Source organism: Sciurus carolinensis, chromosome 7 (genome assembly GCF_902686445.1).
Source record: "Sciurus carolinensis chromosome 7, mSciCar1.2, whole genome shotgun sequence".
In the NCBI taxonomy this organism is placed as follows: Eukaryota; Metazoa; Chordata; class Mammalia; order Rodentia; family Sciuridae; genus Sciurus; species Sciurus carolinensis.
Genome location: NC_062219.1, coordinates 21502996 through 21528090, shown reverse-complemented (window position 1 = coordinate 21528090; position 25095 = coordinate 21502996). Strand labels below are relative to the sequence as shown.

At 39.9% G+C, this 25095-nt stretch overlaps 1 protein-coding gene across 7 annotated transcripts in view; it reads left to right on the top strand.

Moving 5' to 3' along the window:
• Positions 1-25095, top strand: part of Utrn (utrophin) — a 517740-nt gene that overhangs the window by 92082 nt on the left and 400563 nt on the right. For 5 of the 7 annotated variants that reach the window (XM_047558897.1, XM_047558898.1, XM_047558899.1 and 2 more), the window contains one exon: positions 11103-11164. The exons of the other annotated variants lie outside the window; for them this stretch is intronic. In XM_047558897.1, coding sequence (XP_047414853.1) covers positions 11103-11164 — 62 coding nt within the window. The remainder of the gene's footprint in view (positions 1-11102; positions 11165-25095) is intronic. 7 annotated transcript variants of the gene reach the window in all.

Genomic DNA, 25095 nt, shown 5'->3' with positions numbered 1-25095 from the left:
TACAAAATGACCTAAGCCAGTTTGTTCATGCACAGCTGTTCTTGTATGTTTTAGTTTTGGTTGATTATATTGTATTATAAATGCCTAAAGGAGAGGTGTGAGGAGTTTACATTGTCTGATTGATGTACAGGGTTATGTTGAAGGCAAGTTTCAAACCAAATCTTGCCATGAACATGGCGTTCACTAAACCATGAGCATGAGCAAGGAGGCTCGTACCCAGTTCAGACAGCCTTTTTGTGAACTTGGTAAGTGGAAGCTCTCTGTTCTTTTGAAGGACTAAAGGTTTTTTTTTTTTTTTTAATTATTTTTTAAAGTTTATATTTGGGGATCTTTTAATTTTTTTTTAGTTGCATTATAACTGTATATGCTAGAAGGGATGTGTTGTTTCATATTTTGTATATGCACATAATGTAATTTGATTGACATGAAGGTTACAATAAATGCAATAATATTCTAGGGCCATGCCTTCCAGTGGGATGGCCACAAGTACCTGAATGAGGCAAGTGAGTTCTGATGGTGCTAGACCTATAAGATGCTCCATGGATTTCAAAGAATGTGTTTGTTTTGTTTTGAGATGTGTTTGCCCTGGCTGGCCTTGAATTTGACATCCTCCTGTGTCAGCGTACTGAGTAACTGGGATTATAGTCCTGTACCCTGGTGCCTTGCTAGAATTTTATATTTTGTATAATCAATGGTGGGGAATGTCTAGAAAATATCTTGGTCAATCCATGTTCATTAAACAACATGAAATTCACCTATGGGAGAATATTTCTAACATTCTAATTATGCCCATCTTCATACATTCATTAATTAGCAAAGTTTCAGGCCTTCACAACAACAGAGATATTTGCTTCTTTTGTAGTGGCCCTCTCAGGAGTTGATCCTTCCAACTGAATTGCATATGAACTTCTCCATGTGTTGACCTGGGTAGGAACAACCATCCCCCTAGGGGATGGTCTCACTCTGGAATCTGTGTGTCCTGTGGCCATCAACACCTTTCCAGTGGCTAAGGACTTCTTAGTTACCTGTCTTCTCCTTTTGGATCTTTCAAGTGATTCCCCCGTCCACTTTGCAAAAGAAAGGTGTACCCCTCGCCTCCTGGATTCTTGCTGTGATGCCTTGCTGTGAGACACTAAATAAGGGGTGACTGAGGAATGTAAAGCACAGAGCACACCCTGAGAATGATTAACCAAGAGCGCGTCCAGGGAGAGGTTTTGTGCCTGGCCATTATCCGTCCATCTGACTGGCTGTCCATCCCTCCCTCCTGGAAGTGACATATTCCCTGTCACTTGGAGACATGTATTGAGATGGTTTTTAAATAGAAAATTGAAGTCCAACTTCTTTTCTCAGAAAATAAGTCTAATTTGTCTGATTAGTTGATCGGATTAGTTTTGCCAGATAGGCAAGAGAGGAGACATTTTCTATTAATCAAATGAACTAACTTTATAGCTCTTTAACAATATGCTAGAAATTACATGTTTTTAGCTGTTTAACTTTATGATAAATATTAAGTTGTCAAATATGTACATGGATGGAGGGAAGCCTGGGTGTTAAAAATGTGGGACAGGCAGAAGGAGGAGGTGAACACTGAAAACAGGAGAGAAAGAGGAAGAGACTCAGGCCAGCGATTCTGCAGGCGATGGGTGTAGTCAGGGGACTTGGCAGTTCTGGGAGGAAATGTTCACTTAGGCTTTTATGATCATCTAGATTTTGTCATTGTTTAATCCTATGAGTGGGAGACATTTCTGTTTTTCTTTCTTTTCTTTTCTCTCATCTCTCTTCTCTCTTCCCTCCTCCTCCTCCTCCTTCTCTTCCTCCTCCTCCTCCTCTTCTTCTTCCCTCCTCCTCCTCCTCCTCCTTCCTCTCTCTCTCTCCATTTCTCCAAGAGTCTTTGAGGTCTCTAATGGTTTGGAAATGAGGTGTCCCTGAAAGCTCATGCTTAGATTATGAGAGCTGTGATCTAAAATCTGTGGATTAATCCATTTGATGGATTAATAATAATTTCAGAGGACCGCTGTACTGGGTGATAAGTGTATGCAGGTAGGGTGTAGCTGGAGGAAGTAGGTCACGGGGTGGTGCCTTTAGGGTTTATATTTTGTCCCTAGCATAGTGCTCTTTCTGTGTGCTTCCTGCCCTACTATGAGCTGAGTACCTTTCCTCCCCCATGATATTGAACCTCACCTGGGGCCCAAAGCAGTGGGGTTGACTGACCATGGACTGAAACCTCCTGATTTTCTTTTTTTGGATATTTTCCACCCAATTTTAAAATTTCTTGAATATTTTTATTGTTCTATTGTATGAATTTATGAGGAATATATAAGATTTAAAATAAGGGGAAAATAATAGCAGAAATAAGGTAATTAACATGAGAAAAATACTGTTGAATGATTGACAGTCTTGTAAGGACATGTTGTGCTGCTATTTTCACAAGAAGAACTTGGGACCAATTCTGAAGGTCAAATCCCGGGAATGCTTTTACCTTAAGACATGTTTTCTCCATTTCATTTGCATGAATTTTTGTACATCTAGAGTTATATGCTCATGAAAGTCACTCTTTCTTGAGATTCCTGTGCAGTTTGTATAATATAATAGATGTTTATTTAATAAGAATAAAGATAACATGATGAATCTAATTTTGTAGAATTTTTTTTCAGGGATTACTTTAACCTTTTATCATCATTGAAAAAAATAGTTTTCTATGGTCTTTTCATGACAGTGAGTTGTCTTTATGACCCATCCATCTCTCCTAAATAACCCCACTGTGTCCTGCGGCAGCTCGAGTAATTTAATAAAAATATTCACTCCCAGGACAAAAATCCAAAGTGAAGTGTTTGTGGATGCAAAGTTGACCATTTCTGCCCTCATAAATTGAGTCCTTGTTGTTTCTACCTTTACAACAGGTATAATTTGATGGATATCTAAGATGGTCTTTCCAAACCTATTACCAGAGAAAAATAAAGCTTACAGATGCCTATAAAGCTTACAAACATTCCTCCAGGTTCAGTTTAGCAGCTCTAGAAAGTCAAAGTAGAAAAATGTACCTCTGTATTCCTATGAATTGTTTAAAAACACAAGGCGCTTGTGAAGGAGGAAAGAGGTGGGAGGTGCATAAACTTAACATTAGAAGATAGTCAAGAACTAATGGTTACATCTCATCCTGAAAATAATATCAAATGGATCAGATACAAACAAACTAAAACCAAAAACCAAAAAACAAACTGTCTCTGAACCTCGACTACTTTAGGATCACATGCTATTGAACTTGGGCTTAGTTGGAAAGTCTTCAGAATATCTCTGTTTTTTTTTTTTGTACCAGGGATTGAACCCAGGGCTACTTTACTGCTGAGCTACATCCCTAGTCCTTTTTTATTTTTTATTTTGAGACAGGGTCTTGCTGAGTTGCTGGGGCTAGCCTCCTGCCTCAGCCTCCTGCTAGGATGTCTTTTAAGTTTGAAGGTTTTGTTTGGTAGTTTTTACATTCTCAAAAGGAATTATTATGGTCAGCATCTTTAGTCATTATGGAAATGCAAATCATAACCATGACATGCACATCACAACTACTAGGATGACTATAATTAAAAATCAAAAAGGGAAATATCAAGTTGATATTGAATAAATTAGAGCAATCACAGATTTGAAGGCAAGTGCAGAATAATGCAGCCACTTTGGGAGACAGTTTGGTAATTCCATAACTATCCCAACATGAAATTACTATAAAATAACTTAGCAATTCCATTTCTAGTTATATATTCCCACAGGAATGAAAAACAGGAACTGGAGATAAATATTTGTATACTACTGTTCACTTTAGCATTGTTCACAGAAGCCAAAAAAATAGAAACAACTCAATTGTCCATCTTTATATGAATGGATAAACAGACTATGGTCTATATGTCCAATGGTAAATACAGAGAGACAGAAAGTAGATTTGAGGCTAGCAGGAGCTGTAGAGAATGGCAAGTTATTGCTTATTGGTTAAAGAATTTCCGTGTGGCATGAAAAAAAATTTAGAACCAGTGATGATGGTTGCATAAGATTTTAAATGTAATTTATGCCACTGAATTGTATACTTTAAAATGGTTACAATCACAACTTTTGTTATATAGTAGTCCCTCCTTTATCTGTATTTTTCACTTTCCGTGGCTGACTGAAGTTAACCATGGTCTAGAAATATTAAACGGTAAAAGGTAGAGCCAAGCAATTCATAAGTTTTAAATTGCATGCTCTTCTGAGGAGTGGACCAGAATCTCAGGCCGCCTTGCTCCATCCTTCAGGGAAAGACACCATCTCTTTGTCCAGCCTATCCACATTGTATAACCTACCCCCTCATTAAGTACCCCACAGCCATCTTGGGTATTCCTATATATTGCTTAGACTTTGTGGTATACTAGTACTTGTGTTCAAGAAACCCTGATTTTACTTCCTACTGGCCCCAGAGTGTTAAGATGTTGCAAAGAGAAGCCATAAAGTGATTTCTTTAAGTGAAAAGGTAGAAATACAATAAGATAGTTTGGGAGAGAGAAAGACACTGCTCACCTAACTTTTATGACAGCATATTGTTCTATTTTATTCTTGTTATTAATGTCTGACTGTGCCTAAGTTATACACTGAAACTTTATCATAGGTCTGTGTGTATAGGGAAAAAAACAGTAGACATAGGATTTGGTACTATCTATGCCTCAGGCACCAAATGTGGGTCTTGGAATGTATCACCTATAAAGGGCAACCACAGGATATCTTTCACTACAATTAAGAAGAGTTTATAATATACTATAACTGATTGAATTGCAAGCTTTAAAGGGTGAATTGTATGGTATGCGAATTACATCTCAATAAAGCTGCTTGTTAAAGAAAACAGCCTTTTAAGAGCGCAAGGAGCGGGCTGGGGAGATAGCTCAGCTGGTAGAGTGCTTGCCTCGCAAGCACAAGGCCCTGAGTTCGATTCCCCAGTACCGCAAAAAAAAAAAAAAAAAAAAGCGCAAGGAGTCCTGGATGAGGAGACAGATCCTGATTGGATGGATGGGACTAATGAATTGCATGATGTGGCGTGAGGCCCTGGTGTCTCTGGCGTCAGAATAGGGCTCCATCAGGGGTTGCTAGTGCCCCCCTTCTTCTGATTCACACAGGCTCTGTGGTTCTGTAATGGGACAGTGGATAGTTTTTGTTAGGTTTGTCCTTAGCCAGGACAGACGCGTTCCTCGGGTGCTGAGATGCCGTAGATTCTCCGTGCAGTCTGGAACCTCAGGGCTCCAGAATTGCCATGGTTTTAGAGCCTAGTGGAAGATACTCCGGCTGGCAGGCTTGTGTTTGCTCAAGGAGATTGATTTTTTTTTCCCTCAAGAATATTTTCTTACATTTTTAAGCATGCATTTCTCTTTTTAATGTGGGTGAAGAGTTTTCAGGATTGAAAACTTTCTGAAGTTTGGATTTTCTTAGCTTACTATTTTGACATCATTATATGTCACAACCCCACGTTCTCTTGTACACACACAATCTTATCAGGATCGTCTTTTTCGTCAGGTGTGTGGTCCAGAAAATCCTTTTTCCCATCTTTGCAAAAACCAGATTTGTCTGTCCTTTAGATCTGTTGTAAAGGTTCCTTTATTTCGCAAAACTCCCTTTAATCCCTGCCTGGAAGTGTGTTGAACAGTCTCTGCAGTCAACCTTGCTTGGTGGGAGACGCTGGGTGTTGCTTTTAACTTCTGTCTTTGGGCTTTAGCCTTCTCCTTGGACAGGTGGAGTTGCTTTCCTTTTCCTTCTCATTCCATTCTAACTAGCTGCCCTTCTTCCAAAGAGACTATCCACTTGTATTTTGCTTTTTACAGAGTGAAGGGTTAAGTCTGTTTTAAATGCAGTTTTTAGCTTAAATAACTTCAGTGTATCAATGGGGGGCAGATATACAGAACTATGATTTAGAATGTTCACAGTCTAACCTTCTTGTACTCTTAGATAGTTTTGACAATTTTGAGAGCTACATTTTTTTTAATTTGTAAGGATTTTTTTGGGGGGGTGGGTGGGTACCAGGGATTGAACCTAGAGGCACTTAACCACTGAGCCACATCCCCAGCCCTTCTTATTTTATTTAGAAACAGAGTCTCAATGAGTTGCTTAGGGCCTGGCTATATTGGGAGGCTGACTTCGAACTCTCCATCCTCCTGCCTCAGCCTCCCGAGTCGCTGGGATTACAGGTGTGAGCCACTGTGCCCAGCTGTAAGGATTTTTTGGTTCTCAGAGAATGCCAGATTTTGAAACCCACGTAGGGAGTTAAAGCACTCTGCTCGCAGGCACTCCATCTCCTGGGTGTGTTTCTTTCTCTACATGTTCACAATACTTTGCAGATTATTATAATATTTATTATTTCCATATGTCACTTTAATACATGATGTTTGAATCAATGAACTGGTTTTGTTCAGAGGCCCACAAATTGGGTATAAAGAAACGAGAGTGGAATGACATGAAGGGGCTTGGTTGTAGATGAATTTGGGGGGTATTTCACATGGATTGCCCAGGAAAAGAAGTTGGAGTATGATCTGAAATGCCCTTATTGCTTCTGCAATAATCTTGACTTTTAGAGTGTGTTAGATTTCGTGTTTGTGAAAGAGGCTTTAATAAAGGCAATCCAAGTTTTAAATCGTCCAACAAGACATTTCTGTTTTGGCTGACTCTGGGCACTTCTTTTCTGAATAGCTGCATTTTATGAAATCAGGTTAGTGCCAGCCAATTGGACACGACGGAATTGCTTCCAAAGATGTGCTAGAGGACAATGCTTGCTCTCTAATGCTAGCAGAGTTTCAGTGCTGCTGAACACGTTCCTTAGACCTGTTCTTCCACAGGGGGAGCGATTCCTAATTTCTCTGCCACATTTCCGGTTTAGGATTTAAATTGAGATTTGTTGCTAAGTTCTGCCAAAAGAATTTTTGATGTGCACTTTGAGCTGGTGAGGTGAAAACATTTTCAAACCAGTTTCCTTGAAGATTTATTGAGCAACCTTGTTTCTGGCTTTGCTTTGCTTCTTTTGCCATCACAGCAATAAAATTCCAGGCGAGGCCTCAGTGCAGACCCCTGGATCTGTATGAGCATGTCAGAAGCATTTTAAGAAGAGCCAAATATTTAGAAGAAGAATTTGGAAAAGCAGCCTTAAGGGGTTTAGCACATTTTTCTCCTCCTAATTCAGTCCCGTGTTTATCCCCCTCACAGAGAAAGGTCATTAACGGGTAAGATTTGCTAGGTTTGGATGAGGTTGGCAGAAGTGGAACGGTTTTCTAAAATCTGAATACATTTAGGGGAGGTGATTTGCTGGGTAAATTGTACTCATCCATTAAATACATATGAATAATCTAATTATATGTAAAGTTTGTGCTGTGTGATTACACATTTTTGTTTTGGCCAAATTAAAATCACTAATGGGCTTGATAATGAGAGTGAGAGCAGCTTGAGGTTGTTGAAGTTCTGTATAAATTTCTAGGAAGGGCAAAGGATTGCTCAGGATTGCATGAGAGACTTTTGGTTGTTCTTCTGCCAGTTTGCTAGTCTGATTGGCCCAGGTCAAGGCTGCTTCCTTTTATTGTTGTGGTATGTGGGGGGCAGTTCTATGCTTGTAACTCTTCCAAACTCGTTACATTTTTACTCTTAAAGTTGAAAAGCCACAGGCTAGTTCTTGTTCTTTGACTGAATTCCTTTAGTTAGATAATAGGAGGTAGGTGGGTGTGTTTGTGTGGAGGTGGAGCGGGCTGGAGAGGCGGGGGAATGGGGAAGGATACAAATTGAAATGTGAACTTTTTTTTCTTTTTAACTCTATCAGGAAAAAGAATATTTGGAGTGCTTATAAATTTTCGAAACATTTGGATGTTAGGCAATTTATCTTTTATAGGCAAATACTTCATTTCATATCAGTTACTGACTAATCTTCAGATGTTGATTTGACTCTGATTTCAGACTATTTTAGAAACATTATCTTATTAACTTTTATAAAGAGCTCTTTGTGGGGGGGGATCTATTTTTAAATCTGATTTCACTGTACATGTGATTAAATGGAAAGATCTTATTTATCTTTGATAAGGTGATAGGTATTCATTTCTTTGTCCACTCTGTAGATGAAACCTACATAGTATTATATACTTTAATATTTTTGAAATTAGAAAGTTAAATGCTCTAAAAAGAGGTTAAGAAAAATAAAATGTTGTAATATTTCTTTTTTTTTTTTTTTTTTTTTTTGCGGTGCTGGGGATTGAACCCAGGGCCTTGTGCTTGCGAGGCGAGCAGTCTACCAACTGAGCTATCTCCGCAGCCCTGCAATATTTCTTCTTTAGAATTATTTCCCATTTTTATGGTCAAAATTTCTTAAATGAAACTGGGTGTGGTAGTGGCACGTGCCTAAAATCCCAGCAATTCAGGAGGCTGAGGCAGGAGGATCATTGAGTTCAAAGCCAGCCTCAGCAGATTAGCAAGACACTTAGCAACTCAGCAAGATCCTGTCTCTAAATAAAATATTAAAAAAAGGCTGGACAGGTGACTCAGTGGTTAAGCACCCTTGGGTTCAATACCTGGTACAAAAAAAAAAAAAAAAACTTGAATGTTATGAAATTAGAATTTGACCTATTTTTTTATTCATAGGATTAAAGATAATGAATGTGGCAAGGTTTTCAAACATGGGTTCTTTTAAAGATGGTGGGACAAATAATCTGATTTTCCAAGTGTCTGAACACAGATATTTAATATTAAATTCCTTCCAGTGAGGCCCCCGTGGTGCCCTCTGCAGGTCCGTGTGCAGTGGTCGCCTTGTACTCTGGTGTGATCTCAGCTTTGTCCCTCTTGGGTATGAAGGTAAAGGTGGGGACATTCAGAGTGTGTAAGCAAGACCTCTTGGTTAATAAATGGCTTATGTGTGGCATAGATCAGATAAGGTATAAAGGCTGAAATCAGGGCTAAAGCTGTCTTTGTTGTCCTTTCAGCAGGAAGGTCACCCTCTCAGCACACCATTGACATCTAGAAGTTTCTTAGAGAGCAGTTTCGTTTTCATACTAGTTGCTTTCTTTGTGTCCTGTGGTCCGGCTCCGATTACCTTTATAGATCTATAAAAGTGCACTCTTTTCTGAAGCGGCTGCTCTAGCTATTCCAGGAATGACCTTTTAATTACAAACTCTCCTTGCAGGAGGGAGTGGCGATCAGAGTTATCACAAACTTGATGTGTTAGCTTTCTGTCACTGTAATGAAATCCCTGAGGCAATTAACTCAGAAAGGAAACAGTTTATTTTGGCGTGCAGTTCTGAAGGTTCCAGTCCATGACTGAGTGGACCCATGGCTTTGGGCCTCTGTTAGCAGTGCCACCTGGTAATAGGAGGAGTGTGTGGCAGAGAAAACTGCCCACCTTGTGGCCAGGAAACCAAGAGAGGAAGAGGAAGGGTTGTGGGGAGAATCCCACAATCCCTTTCGAGGGCACACCTCAAGACCTCAGTACCTCCTACAAAGCCTCACCTCCGAAAAGTTCCCATTAGCACCCATCTGGGGACTAAGCCTTTGACACAGGACCTCTGGGGGACCTTCAACATGCAAACCACAGAACTTTTGTAAAAGGCAGCCCCTTGGGAATGGGGGCAGACCCGGGGGAGCACAGGGACTTCTTCTGTTTTCATTTTGTTCTCAGGCAGAGGGAGTGGAACAGGCAGGACACAGACTCAGAAGCACCTGGGGTAGAGTCAGATTAACTTGCTACTTTGTAGCTTTAAGCCAGCCATGACTCTCTTGCTGGTTTTAGCCCAGAATTGGAGAATAGTGGAAGAGGATATGATTAGAAGTAAGTGCAAGGGTAAAATGGACATTTTAAAATCTTTTTTGCTTACATTCATACTACAATAATTATAACAAGAGTGAGTGAGCTCAACACCAACTCTTTGTCAAATAGCTTTTACTTATTTTCACAAATCTTCACAAGACCGAGACAAGCTGAGTAGTAATATGGATGAGAAGCCTGAGATGCGGGGATGACTTACCCAGGTCACATGCGAGGTGCACTGGGATGTAGCCAATATTGTCCTAAAATCCTTTGCTCTTTTTGTTATGTCATAAGACCTTCTGATACCTCTGCCCATTTTAAGGTTTCTTTAGCCTTTTTTTTTTTTTTTTTTTTTTTTGGGTCTTTTTGTGGTGCTGGGGATTGAACCCAAGGCCTTGTGCATGCAAGGTGAGCACTCTACCAACTGAGCTATCTCTCCAGCCCTCTTTAGCTTTGTAAAGTCAGTTTTCTTTTGTTTTTACTCGGACAGAGAATTTATAATCAAAACCAAAGTTGATCATTTTTTTTTTAACTTCTCTGATTTGTCTACTTGCAAAATGTTTGCATCGGTCAAAATCCTTATAAGCTTATGTCAGTCTTCTAGAGGAAAGTATGTTACAGAACTAACTATAAACTGTATTCGCCTTTTTGTTCTGTAGGGTATCTCTATACTTTACTGTATGTAAAGGGACGAAGTCATGAGATCCTCAGTTTTTATTTGATAATTTTTATTTTTTACAGGCTGCATTTTGATTCATTGTACACAAATGGGGCACATCATTTCGTTTCTATGGTTGTGCATGATGTAGAGTCATACCATTCGTGTAATCATACATGTACATAGGGTAATGATGTCTGTCTTGTTCCACCGTCTTTCATACCCCTACCCTCTCCTCCCTCTCATTTCCCTCTATGTAATCTAAAGTTCCTCCATTCCTCTTCTGATTTGTGTTTTGAACGTGCAAACATGTTTTTCATCCTTGAAATTTTACTTAAGGTGCAACCCAAAGTATTGTGTAACAGGAAGCGAGGTCTTGATTTTATCCCACAAACCTGAATTTAATAGCTGGTGACAGCACACTTGGGTTTAGGGGGAGACGGCCAGGTCCCCTGGGTGCGTGCCCGTGGGAGTCTCCCTCTCTTGGAGGCGTTGGCAAGCTCCTCTGTGATGAATCAAACCATTCTTCTCTAGCTGCCCATCCTGGTGCCTCACCAGACTGTACTCACAGAGCCGTTTTAGACTTCCCAGGCTGGTGATGATCTTATTTAGTGTACTCACCAATGGTACAAACGCTCACTTTCCCCCTCTCTCTTCTTTTCTGTCCCACAGATGAACACAATGATGTGCAAAAGAAAACCTTTACCAAATGGATAAATGCTCGATTTTCAAAGGTAAGTGAGACTTGCAAAAAACTTTCTGGTGTTTCAAATGCCTCATTCTGATTGAGGAGTTTGGTTTGGAAGTGCAGCGAATTTTCCCCATGACCAGCAGGAATCTCCTGAGTGTGCAGATGAAGTTTTTTCTTCCTTTATTCTCTTGTAAAATCTGTTCAAAGGGGAATTCTGCTGTGAACAGCTCATCCAATGCTCTTTAGTTTTACCTGGTGTTCTCCAGATTTCTAAGAAAGTTTGCTGCTTTCAATTCTGTGAATTTTGGATACACTTAAGAAATGGATATGTATTGAGAAAATTTTGGGTTCATTTAGCTAAAAAAGATGATGGTTTCATTTTCCTAGTTCAAATCAATTTATCATTCAGGCAGCTTTCTACCTGTACAACTGTATTTAGTATTTTTTCATTTGTGTGGAGTTGGTCATTAATGTCTACCTACCCTGTGGGTTCTTTTCGTCCTCATTTTTTTTCTCCCAAAGATCTGTTCTTTCTCAGCATTTCTAACCACTTGGAACATAATCTGGGCTTTGATCAATATTGTTTTTATGGGGAGCAGGGAGAAGTGAGAAATTGGCTCTTCTCAATTTTGTTTCAGATGTGATTATCTATTGATTATAGAAGTTGGAATTTTGTCCACCAAGTCTAAGGTGGGCAGACAGTCTCCAGGTTAATTGATTGTAGGACTGTTATAGCAAGATGAAAAATAAAGGTTTCTCAGAGAAGCACCATTGTGGTCTTTTATATAGTACAAAGGCTATTTCAATTAAGAGTAGTTTTTCAAAATTATCTGCTTACTAATTTTATAAAATTCAGGAAAATAAACTTTGGTGTTTCTTTGGGGAAAAATGCGGATGCTTTTAGGGAACCTTAAGTAGCGGCAGTTTAAAAATTACCTCACTTCCCTGGAGCTGTGCATGTGGGCACACGCCTGTAGCCCCAGTCACTCCAGAGTTGGTCAGCCTGGGCAATGGAGGGAGAACCCCCTCAAAAAAAATTGCTCAACATCCCAGTATTTATAGCTTTCCTTCCTTCCTTCCTTCCTTCCTTCCTTCCTTCCTTCCTTCCTTCCTTCCTTCCTTCCTTCTTTCCTTTTCTTCCTCTTTTAAAACAATTTTTTTTTTAGTTGTAGATGGACACAATACCTTTATTTTATTTATTGACTTTCATGTGGTGCTGAGGATCAAACCCAGTGCCTCATATGTGGGAAGCCAGCGCTCTAACCACTGAGCTACAACCCCAGCCCTATACCCGATTTCTTGATTGTAGTGTTTCTTAGGTTTTTGCAAGATTTTTTTTTTGAGAGATATTTTATCTTGCCTAAAAGAATGTGAGGAATGTGAAAACTGACTTTGATGGATGATTTAGGAGTGTAGAGAATGGGAATAAAGAGGGGCTCATCTAATCGGTGATTTCATGTCTGGTATTATGCCACAGCAGAAGGATGTTTTGGTAAAATTTAAATTGTTTAATTCTAGAGACACAAGTAGCAGAGGTGTTTTGAACTTGACAATATTGAAAAATTTTGCATCTGCACAACATGATATTTTGAGAACCATAGTTTGAGCAATTGAGAGAGCCTGGATCCAAGGGGGCTTCTCCGGATGGTGTCATGAGTGCCCTTGGGGTAGGATTGCTTTCATACCCATTTTTGAGAATGGAGAGAAGCAGACACTTCAGTCAAATGTGGAAGGTCGTGTGTAGAATGATGCAAATGACATCTGAGAAAGAATAATGGGAAAGAACTTTCTTGGTGTTTGTGATATGTCAGTGACCTCTTCAGAAACACACACAACACAAAATCCTGCAGTACCACAGGGTTTATTAAATGAACTTGATGTTTCAATCTGTTCATTTATAATACTTGTGTGTTAGTTTGTGATATAAATGGGAGTTTTAATCCCACATGAATTGTCTGTCCCAGGATGATTTAATTCTTTACAATTTGTATCGTTTTTAGTAAATGTTCTAGATATGTAATCTGACAGAGAAGCAGAAATCTTGTTTTATGTGGAGAAAAAGTATCAGAAGTGGGATGGCCTTGAAAACTTGAGATTACATTACATCTAGCAAGAAGTCCAAGTCTAGGAGGAATTTATCTAAGAAATTAGGAGGATTTGGATATACCAAGATGGAAGGGCTCATGACACTAAACCTGACCTTCATCCTTCCTTTTCCTTCCCTCCAGTTGTCTTCAGTCTACCACTCAGGCTTCTTCCACACTGGCGACACAGGACAGGGCCTGTTAGGTTCAAGGCTGGGAGAATTTCATAGACTCCACGCAGCTTAACCCTTGCTGAGCTGGCGACAGGCTGTATTTTCACCGGGTATCACTAGGTCATCCAGAGGTCGGCAAAAGAAAAAGAATTCTGTTTCATCCTTGAATTTTGTTTCATTTCTTTTTTATTCATGTCAAAAGGTATATTGTGCGAGATTTCCAGATATAATGGTTCCTTGGGTCTGCTCCTCCCCTACAGTGTGTGCCTCTGAGCTGAGAAATCCAGACAGGCGTTAGTGGCATCTTCTGTCATTTAGAAATTTGTTTTCAAACAGACATCTCTCTTGCCTCTGAGAATGTAAGGAATGTGAAAACTGACTTTTATCATGGGTCATTGACATCTTCAAACCCACACAATACAAAAATCCAGTAGTACCACAATAGTTTATTAAATAAACTTGGTATATAAATTTGTGAATATATCTATTATTTTGTAATAATCCAGACACTGATGGCATTGTTTGCCATTTAGAAATTTGTTTTAAAACAGATAGCTCTCTAGACATTTTCTTTTCAGCCCCCTCTGCATCCAAAGTCTCAATTAAATACCAAGTTTTGTTAATTGTAGCAGTGATACAGATCTATTAAAAATTGTCCATGTCTCTCTTCCTTTCTTTTCTTTTCTTCCTTTTTTTCTTGCACTTAGGATTGAACCAAGGGGTACTTAACCACTAAGCCACATCCCCAGCCCTTTTTAAAATTTTATTTAGAGACAGGGTCTTGCTAAGTTGCTTAGGCCCTTGCTAAGTTGCTGAGACTGGCTTTGAACTTGCGATCCTCCTGCCTCAGCCTTTTGAGCCCTTGCAATGACAGGTGTGTGCCCAGCAACTTCTCTACACTTTGACACTTTCTTTCCCACATTGCTATGATCTCTAATAGAAAAATTTGTGAAAGAGTGTAAAATGGGCAAAAACAATTCGTGGTTATCCTGTTTGGCTCAGCTGTCTGAGTCATCTCTGCCTTTCATTGTTTTGGAAAACTTTACAACTCTGTAATTTGTAGAAATAGATATTAATGCAAAAGATTCTTATCCATATACTGCAAAGTGGCTGGAATGTAAATGATTGTTGCCCCTTGGATAGATGTGTTTTTGCATCTTTTGTAAATTTATTTCAGTTTTCCTTTTTGGCCTGGGAGCGTGTGGTTCTTTGAGTTGTCCTTGAACTGTTGCTAACACCTTAGTGGTTTCCTCATTGATGAATGAGTTAAGTGATGCCTTTGACACAGGCTCATGTTGTGCTTGTCGGAGAGTCATGACTACACCTTCTTTTGAAAATTATCTTCAAACACGTGGCGGACCACACTGTGCTCATCTGCTAAGGGTTCTTCCTTTCCACGTTCACCTTCTTTATCCATTCTCCCTTTCTAGTTTGGGCAGAGTAACTAGAGTGATCTCAAAGGGAAAGCATGATCACCTCTTTTTCTTCTGCAAGATCTTTTGTTGGCTGCTCATTGTTCTTCTTCTTCTTCTTCTTCTTCTTTTTTGCGGTGCTGGAGATTGAACCCAGGGCCTCGTGCTTGCAAGGCAAGCACTCTACCAACTGAGCTACATCCCCAGCCCACCATTGTTCTTCTTTTAAAAAGAAACTTTGAAAATTAAGATTGTATATACTTAAGGCATACAGTGTGATGTTTTGATCTTTGTTGGATATTAAGGCCCTAAATACATGCCCCCATCTACTCCTGACTTCATTTTGCTTTTTTTGCGGGGGAGGGTACTGGGGATTGAACTCAGGGGCACTTGACCACTGAGCCACATCACCAACCCTATTTAGTATTTTATTTAGAGGCAGGGTCTCACTGAGTTGCTTAGTGCCTCCCTTTTTGCTGAGGCTGGCTTTGAACTTGTGATCCTCCTACCTCAGCCTTCTAAGCTGCTGGGACTATAGGCATGCACCCCCACACCTGGCTCATTTTGCTTTACTCTTGCTCCTTCATTGTGCTCTTGCACATGGTCTGTACCGCAGCTCAAGGACCTTCCCGGGCCTTTGAGCATGCTTCTTCCTCTATCTTTTCCTGGTCAACTCCTGGTCCTTCTTTTTGCCTGAGTTTAAATGTCACTTCCTCAAGGATACCTTTTCTGAGTTCACAGACAGTGGTAGATGTTGCTCAGGACTCTCAGAGTGTTATCTTTTGATGTACTTAGCAGTTATATTTAATTAATTACAGATTTCTTCCCCCAGAGAGTAGGGTTTTGTTTATTGGCATAACTTTTGGCATTTAGTAAATACCCAGTGAGTATTTATCAGCTTAATAAATAAATGAGTGACATTGACACAAACATAAATTTAAAATGTCTGTCACTATATGTGTGTAAACCAGCTGAGGATGGTAGTATTGGAAAGAGGATCTGGGCATAAAATGGCATAAATTGTATTATTTCATAAATTGTATATAATACCATCTATCAAGTCATTTGCTGCATGCCTTTATAAAAATGAAAACAAAAACAAAAACAACAAATTTAACTGCAAACTTTCCCTATATCTGACTTCTAGAGAATTGTGCTGGAACACGTATTCAATAACTGGGTTTAATACATACCATTCTCTTTCAGTTCAATATGATTCTTTACCAGGATCTATCTACTAAATTCACAGTAAAGAAAAATGAGGTTTAAAGCTTAAAAACTGGATCAGTTTATTCCTAGATAAAAGATTTGGTAAAGGCCTTGAGGATATTAAATAATACAGGTCTGGATACCTGTCTGTATCTGCAAATTCTTGTTAATATGTCACAGAGTGCATATCACAATGCACTGGAGTGCTTTCAAACTCACAGTGCTTTGAAGATTGAATTTCCTGGGAAGGAATACGAGTAAATTATGGTTCTGGAAGTTTGAAAAGTTCTGAAGAATTCATAAGAAAATGATTATGTAAAGGAGTAAAGAGTTAGGAAATTTAACCCTTACTCCTAGACATGCAGCTCATTTATTTATGACCTTAAATAAATTATTAGCCACATTTTTCAGGCCTTAATTTTTATTCTTTTAGCCATAAAACACACTTGATCATTAACTACCTGCTCATATTGCCAAGAAATATTGGGCATTGCTGTGAGGCATAAGGGAGGTTATAATTACTTAGGAATGCTAAATAAAAACCCTGTGAGCGGCCCCTAACTTGTGCTAATCCTGGTCTACGCTGCGTATTTTCAGACAAATGAAAAAAATTGGCTCCTAAAGCCCACTTGATATCACTGAGTAGTACATAAAACTTGGGTGTTTTGCTTCTCTAATTTCCACAACCTCTGGTTCAGAAGCAGACTGGTGTCCCAAGAGAGGCAGTGAAGGCCTCTTGCTTTGCTGTTGGGAAATTTGTTCTGACTTTGAGCCTGCATTTTCTTTGGCTGACTTTCAGGGCTGCTCATCTGGCAGAGATGAGAACATACACATTGCAGAAGCTCTTTTATCAGTTTGGTGAGACGATTCTCAAAAGAGGTTTAAAAAACCAAGGTTAGGGAAACAATATGCAAACTTCAAAACACTGGACTTTCACTTGAGCAAATTTCTGCCTTCTTTTTGTTGTTCTAAGCCACAGATGAGCCACATTTTCATACGTTACAAACTTGAAATTAAATGAACAGAACCTGAGAGAGGAAATCTGAGAAGCATTTTGTATGGATTTCAATGTGAAGAGCTATTCAGATATGTTTCTTTGGGGACAGTGGAACGCTGTTAGTTACTTTCTACTTTTTTCCGGTTGGAAGTTGATTTCAGAAGTAGGAGTGGAAAAGTCGTAGAGGGAGATTTATGGAGAGTGTGCAATAAAAGTAGCCCCAGACATTTTTTTTTTCCACTTGTAGATGGTCAGTTTAGTTTTGTGAAGGAGACTGTGCAGGCTTCCTTGCGTGACGATAAGTAGCACCTGTTGTAGAAGTTTGAGCATGAGCAGGGAGGTACACACTGGGTCTCTCCCTGTTTAGTTAATAAATATGTGCGTGGCACCTCAACTAATTATTTTAGGAACTCTACCCATTCAAGTGGTTCTTTAAAAAGAAATTCCAATTTATAATTTATGTTTATTCACGCTACTCACTGATACTTCTAAAAAGCAAATGGTAAAATGTACTCCATATTCTTAAATGCTAGCTTCCAGATGTTTTGGCAATCATTATGTAAGCTTTTTTGGGGTTTGTTTTAATTCCATTTGATTTTTTTTAAAATGGATTTTTGTCTCAAAATTATACTTGTAAAATGAATTCATCTGGTTTAAGCTAAAACAACTTAAATATTGTTGAATATGCTGTTTGATACATATTGAGTATTTAATAAATGATTTGGACAAATCCTATTGGTGTTTGTAATTGTGAAAAAAAATTTGGTTGTGTCTGTTGAGTTCTTGTAATTGATGATCAATGTTGGTTTTTTTTTTTTTTTTTTTTTTGTGTTTCTGAATCAGAATCAACCTAAGTTGCTGAGGTTGGCCTCAAATTTGTGATCCCCCTGCCTCAGTATCCTGAATAGCTGGGGTGACACATGGGTTGGGCTTGATCTGCTGAGAGAAAATGACACTTCATCCTTGACCTGGGGGGGCAAGAGGGCAGAGCCACCTACCTTGTGCTTTTCCTTCTGCCTAAAGGCACCACGTGACCTCACCACCTACAGCTTTAAGGGCGGGCCCTGATGGTGCAGGTGCAGGTGCAGGTGCAGGTAGGGTAAGCAAGAGGCAGTGAGCTAAAGGGGAAGATTGCTGAGGAGGCAGTGGTGTGGGGGGAAGGAAGAGCTGGCCATCTGTTAACAGCAAGAAGACTGGCTCCAACTTCAGCGGTACCTGGCCTAGGAAGCCTGTAGCTGAGGTGTGAGGGGAGTCGAATTGGGGAAAAGCCAACACTGTTATTTTTGCTGTTATCATCTGTTGGGGAAATAAAAATTCCTGCCAACAATTCCCCATACCAATATAGGACACAGGGAAAACACGAATTTATTTTTAAGTATGCATATCAGATTAGGTGTCGGCAGGCAGTTAGCAGAATCGAGTCCAGACAGAATTGCACACTGAAATACAGTAAAGTGAAACAAAGAACAATGAACACTTGTCTCCCTGAGAGACAGATGAATGAGCACACCTAGGAATGGTTTCCTGTCCACCTGGAGAGCTGCTTTTATGTTTACTTTACATTTAAAACTGGATACTGGGCTTATTTAATTCCTGACTAAAATGTTGGGCCTATTAAGTTTTCAGGAGAGAGATGTCTTAAGGAGAGGAAGGGGCCAAGCCAGTTGCTTCTCCTTTATTAAATGCAGAAAATTTCATTTCATTTTACCTTGTTTTATCATTATCAGTGCCTCACCCTGGTCTATGGAAGCCTGTCTTTTGAGGAACTACATTCTTCAAACATCTCCTCTGCTTTGCCAGTTAAGCATTCATGGAATGAGTTGTATTATTTATGGAGTTTGCCTATGGACCTTCTTGGGTATATATATGGAGTTGGGACTTGTTCTGCCTGTGGACTTCCACTCATTATTTGTCCCTCGGGTACCTACATGGCCCTACCTCTATCATCCCAGTTTTTTTTTTTTTTTTTTTTTTTTATTAAATTATGTCTATAGTTAATTCTCTTTTCAAAAATCAAGGTGAAGCTTCTATTACTTGTCTGTATTTGTGATTCCCTGAAAGGTGTTTTTTTGGTTTAATGGCTGTTTCATAGCATTTCAAAGGTGTTAAGCTAACACACATTGGTTTGACTTCAGTGAATACTGTATGTCTTTGCTTGGTGGTTAAGGTGGCACTGGTTTGTGATTGCCTGGGTCACCTGTTTTGCTTGTCTTTCTCTTTCTCTTCTTTTCTCCCTCCCTCCTTCTGAGTGAGTTTGCTTCGAGTTTCTTGGTAGGGTCTTTTTCATTTCTTAAGAGCTTCTCCTTCTTCTAGGCCATATCAAATGCCTAGAGTGAATGGCTCCAGCCCTGAATTCCCTGATCTTTGACGTGGTGCCTCTTGACGGTGTTGCTTTGTTGGTGTCTTTATGATCTCCTTAGGCCTCACCTCAGGACCCTCACTTGGCTTTCAGTTTTCTCAGTCGGAATCACCACTGCTTTCTTTCCCTCACTGTGAACTTGAGTCATCGATGTGGATACTGAGGGTCACACACATCTGCATTTCACTGAGAGAGCCACATACTTGATAGTTGAGATCAACCTGATTTCATGATTTTGCTTAACCATGACTAGAGACACCATTTTTTTAAAATAAAAGCTAAAACTTACTTTTACAGTATCTATATCTAATATATAGACACCATAATAAAATATGTAATAGAAGAAATCCAAAGAGAAACTTTTCAACTACTTATAACTCAATCATTGAGAAAAAAAAGAAAAGATTTTATTGTAAAATACTTAAAAACATACATTTACATGTAAACATGTTATAGTTAAATATGGTAATATTGTACATAGTACTCGATGGAGCATTATGAATTTTTTTTTTGCGGTGCTGGGGATCGAACCCAGGGCCTTGTGCTTGCAAGGCAAGCACTCTATCGACTAAGCTATCTCCCCAGCCCCCATTATGGATTTTTAAGAAGATGAAAAATTACAGGAACCAAAAAGCCTGCTATATTTGTATCAGTTTTGAGATTTGGGATTTATAAGTTAAAGATTCTGGTCTGAAAATATTGGGAAATATTTAATTCCTTCTTTCTTTTAAATTCTTAAATTTACCAACTCTTTAGAAAAAGTAAATGAGAGAAAGAAAGGTGCGGGAGAGGGAGAGAAAAAGAGAGAGGCTATGAAATTTTCAATGTATTATCAGATTCTGGGGGATCTTTCGTGCATTGATCAGAAGAATGCATACACATTAATTTATGTACAATTTCTCTACAATTTTGTGTTTATACATGTGCCATCTGCATGGATGTGTATGCCGCATACATATATGCTTTCATAGAGAGAACCATGGGAATAGGAATAATTGCACAGACTAGCTCAGATCTCCTTTTGAAAACACCCAGGGCATAAATATTTAACAGAACAGTCAAACAGTATTACAGGGCTCCCGCTTATTACTTGTAAGATACTCTTCTCAGACATGTTAGTTCTGAAAGCATTTCAAAACTGCTGTCTTTTCAGTCTTTTCCTTATTGTTCACAAATAGTTATTACTTGATTATTCATAATAGGTCTAGATAAGTCCTGGAGCAGATTCTGTCTTGGTACCGTATCTGCCACATTGCACAATTTTGGCAGAACCTAGCTGGTTCGCTCGTCCCCCATGTGTTGCCTTGGTGCTGTTTGTGTTTATGTCTGTTGAGAGTCTGAGGACCTTGAAGGCAAGGCCTGCATCTGCCAGCCTTGCTCCTCTGCGTCAGAACGGTGCTTGGCACTGACCTTCCAAATGGAAAACCCAAGTCTCAGTTTTATCTCTGATTTGTTTATTGTTGGTACAAACAATTCCCATCTCACCCAAATTGTACTTATTCGATGTTACTTTTTTATTCAGTCTTTTACAGATTTATTTTTCCTATTGTTACAACTGCTGAAAAAGCTTGACAGAGCATGAAAATAATCGTGATTGGGAGTTGCCTTGGAGAAGGAGGAGAATAATCCCACCTCAGATCTGGGAGAGGATGGAGCCCAGATCTCCCAGGATCTTTTATTCGCGGGTTGGGTTGTATTTTCCCGTAACGGGACTCCATTAGGTTAAAGTACAGAGACGACGTGGTGTGTGTGATGTGTTCTGCACCTCGAAATTAGAATCACTGAGCTCTTATGTGAAACAGAGATGGGAGAGGCCGCGCTGGAGTTCAGGCAGGACATGGTGGTTTGGAGCGGAGTTGCAGCAGTGGCGATGGTGGGAAGGGCCAGGCTGGGACGTGGTTTTGGAGGTAGGAGGACAGGGTGGGGATGGGTTGGAGGAGAAGCGAGGGAAAGGGAAGGAGCCTGCGATGATGCCACTGTTGTTGATTTGAGCACATGTGACCACTGTACCATGGTAGAGGGAAGGGGGTCGTGACTGCCCGTGTTTTCTGGTCTGTGTGTGCGCGCATGCGCCCCATCCAGAGTCCTCCAGGTCCCCAAGGGCCCCACCGCCGACTCGTCCTATATTTCCTATATATGTGGTTCTGCCTTATGCAATGGTTGCGTCTCAGTTGCCCTCTGACCTGGCGTGCCTGGAGACAAGATCCGTTTGTCTAGCGTGATGTTCTAGGAAATTACAAATATGCTATCAGGAGATCTGACCTCTAAATTCAGATTTCTAACTTCTTTTGAAAAACTAAAAGTTCTGCCACCAGTGAACCTGAGTTCCCACGTGACCGTGCATGGCTGGAACTGAGCTCTGGCTGCCACCGTCAGCCTTTAGAGCCGCTGGTTCTCCTGGTGCAATTGGGGAGCACCAGATTTGTGTCGCTGAGTTTTGCCATCACCTGTGGGTGAGAGACCTGCTCCTTCTCCCTGTGCATTGCAATGACAATTTGCTTCTTTTCTCTGACGCTCTTAACAGCAGTAGTGACCCAGCTGCAAGTATTAAGGCTGGTCCCCTCTTGTCACACTGGGGTTAGAATTTTCTGTTAGAGGAGTGAAGGAGGCACAGGGTGATGAGAGTCGGAGGCAGCCAAGACTGGCATGCCAGGATGGTGACTCTGTCATCTGGCCAGGTATCACGTAGCCTTGAATGTTTTTAAAGCTAAATGTGACCCAAGCCTTATCTTTCCCCCAAGTTCAAGATCGTTCATTTGTGCCATTTTATGTTTATTGGAAAACTATGGAAACCCTCTGTTGTGAATGGGGACAGAGAGTTGAATTTGGCACTTCTGAAGGACCAAGCACAAAGGAGGCATTCACCAAATATTTTTCCAATTGGATTATTAACTATATTCTCTTTGTCAGAAAAGTCTCTCTGTCAGAAAAGTCAGAAATAATTCTGTGCAAAGATGAAAAAATCTAAATAAGAACTGTCAGGATGAATCCATTTTTATTTTTATTTAAAGATGACATCTGACATTTCCAGACTTTCTCCTAGAGTCGATCCCGTGTTTAGAACCTTAACACCAAACATGCTTTAAAGTGGTGCATTGAGAACAGAAAAAAACAAAAAAAATCTTCTTTTGGATTCATGTAATTTCATGTGTCTTGTTGCCCTCTTTGAGAAGTTGTTAAATATTTCCTGCCCCACTCCCAGTGATGAGATATTTCCTTCTCTGTATGTCACAGTTGGACGCCCTCATAATTTTAGTTGGACTATAGCAACAATGTTGAGAACGTGGATTTGGAACCAGATTTCATGGTATCAGATCCTGGTTCTGCCTCTCACTTGTTAAGATTTTTTTTTTTTTTTGCTGGGCTGGGATGGTGGGCGGGTACTAGGGATTGAACTCAGGGGCACTTGACCACTGAGTCACATCCCCAGCTCTACTTTGTATTTTATTTAGAGACAGGGTCTCACTGCGTTGCTTTTTGCCTTGCTTTTATCAAGACTGGCTTTGAACTTACCATTCTCCCGCTTCAACCTCCCAAGCCACGGAGATTACAGACTTGAGCCACCACTCCTGGCTTGTTATGTAATTTTTTTTTTTTTTTTTTTTTGTACTGGGGATTGAACCCAGGGGTACTTAACCACTGAGCAACCTCCCAAGCCCTTTGAAAATTTTTATTTAGAGACAGGATCTTGCTAAATTGCTTAGGGTCTAAGTTGCTGAGGCTGGCTGTGATCCTCCTGCCTTGGCCTCCTGAGCTGCTAATTACAGGCGTGTGCCACCATGCTTGACTCACTTGTTATGTCATTTTGTCTCAGTTTTCTCATCTATAAGTTGAGGATGTTGATGGTATTTACCTTTAAGTACTATTATAAAGAAATAATACATGTAAAAATATATCTACATCTCTATACATCTCTTAGAACCTATTTGATGTATAGCAAGTACTTGCTGTTATTGTCTGAGAGCATTTCACTCTTCTTTGTATGTCCCATCAGTTAATAATGTTGTTTATATTTTTAGGTTATTGCAAAGATCATAATAATAATAGTAATAAATTTGTGACATATGGAAATTACATGAAATTCAAATTTTAATGTTGGTGAAATAAGGTTTTATTGGAACATAGTAGTTATTCCCTTTGGCTCATTCACTGATATACTGTCTGCCTCAGCTTTCACATTGCAATCACAGGGTTGATCAGTGTGACAGCAGCCACCTGGCCAGCTGAGCCTCAATTATGTGCTGTCTGGTGCTTTGTAAAGGAGCATTTCTCATCCCTGCATAGAGCACAGGCACTGAATTACCACGCTTATTCAGGTGTCACTTTCCAGGGCTATCGATGGCACTTGGCCTTTGCCACAGGCTGGTCTTTTTCCATCCTTACATGGGACATTCCTAAGTAGTATTTGTCAGGAATACGTAATATTTTGTAGGGACTGGCCATGTGCATGGTGAACGTAGGTGTGTGCTTTTTAAGAGGAAGTTTTGAACCACAGATTCAGATGTAGTCCCTGGGTGAGCCCAGGCACCTTCCTGCACCCTATGCAGTGGGAAGGTTCACAGACTGTCTCCCCCTTGTCTGCCATCCTGCTGGTGTCCTTCTTAGGGAGCTGGGTAGCAGTGTCTAGCAACGTCCTCGCTGGGAGAAGGGGACACTTGCACATGATATTTCTTATGGATTACCATCACATGTTTATTTGAAATTTAGAAACAGAGGAAATTGAGTTGTTGTTACTCACTGTGTGGCGTGCATGTCTCTGTGTGTTTAAGAAGAAAGGGCTTTGGTTGCCCTTGGATGCATGATTCACTTCTACCTGGGTTGTGTCTTCCTAATCTTTGTTTTAACACTCTGTTCCTCAGGTAGCCTTTCTTAAACTTGTTGCTCAGTAAGCAAATCAATGAATTGGACAAAAAATGAAAAAAAGTTGTCTCATTCAGAAAAATTAATGCCACCTTTTAAAAGTTATACTTTGTCATTGAGCACCTGTGAATCTTCTAAAAGAACCACGTTGGTTAGCAGCTGGATTACCCCGATGTATGTGTGGGGATGCGAATTGGTTTTGAATGGGATATGTCCCTGCAGGTCATCGTATTTGTGAATTTAGGGGTTGGAAGATCTTTGTCTATGAATTAACAGTAACACGTTCCCATGTTCAGAACCTGATTTTATATTTGTACCTAGGCTGAAGAAGTGCTTATTTTTCTTTTAAAGAGTTCTTTCAGTAATTATTGAAGGTTTTATGACCCTTCATAATAATACAAATGGCTTAATGTAGCTTTGTAGTACAAATGATAGCATTGACCATTGCTTAGACGTCTGTTATCTGAGTTTTTAACAGATAAACAAATAGATGCAGAGGGACCATGTAACTTGCCCAAAGTTCCACAGTGAGTCAAGGCTTCTTGTATACAGATATGTTCATTGATGAACATCCATAATTATTTGTAATGTGAACAAATATTTGCGTTTATTTTATAATATGCTGTTTTATGTTATTTTGTCCAATTTTTGGAAAATGGAGTGTGGATTGGAGAGGGTTAGTTGCTGCCTGGGTATTCCTTAGCTACCCCGCCCATAGTATTTCCAAAGGTCCTTTCTAAGCCTGGATAGCCACATTCTTCTCTCCTGCGCACTTTACCTGTGTTCTTATCTCTCTGTTGTGTCTAAGACTTGAAAGGAAACTTAGCTCTTTGACGGCTCACTTGCTGAGTTGTGCCGAGGACAGGTGGGTGATGAGGTT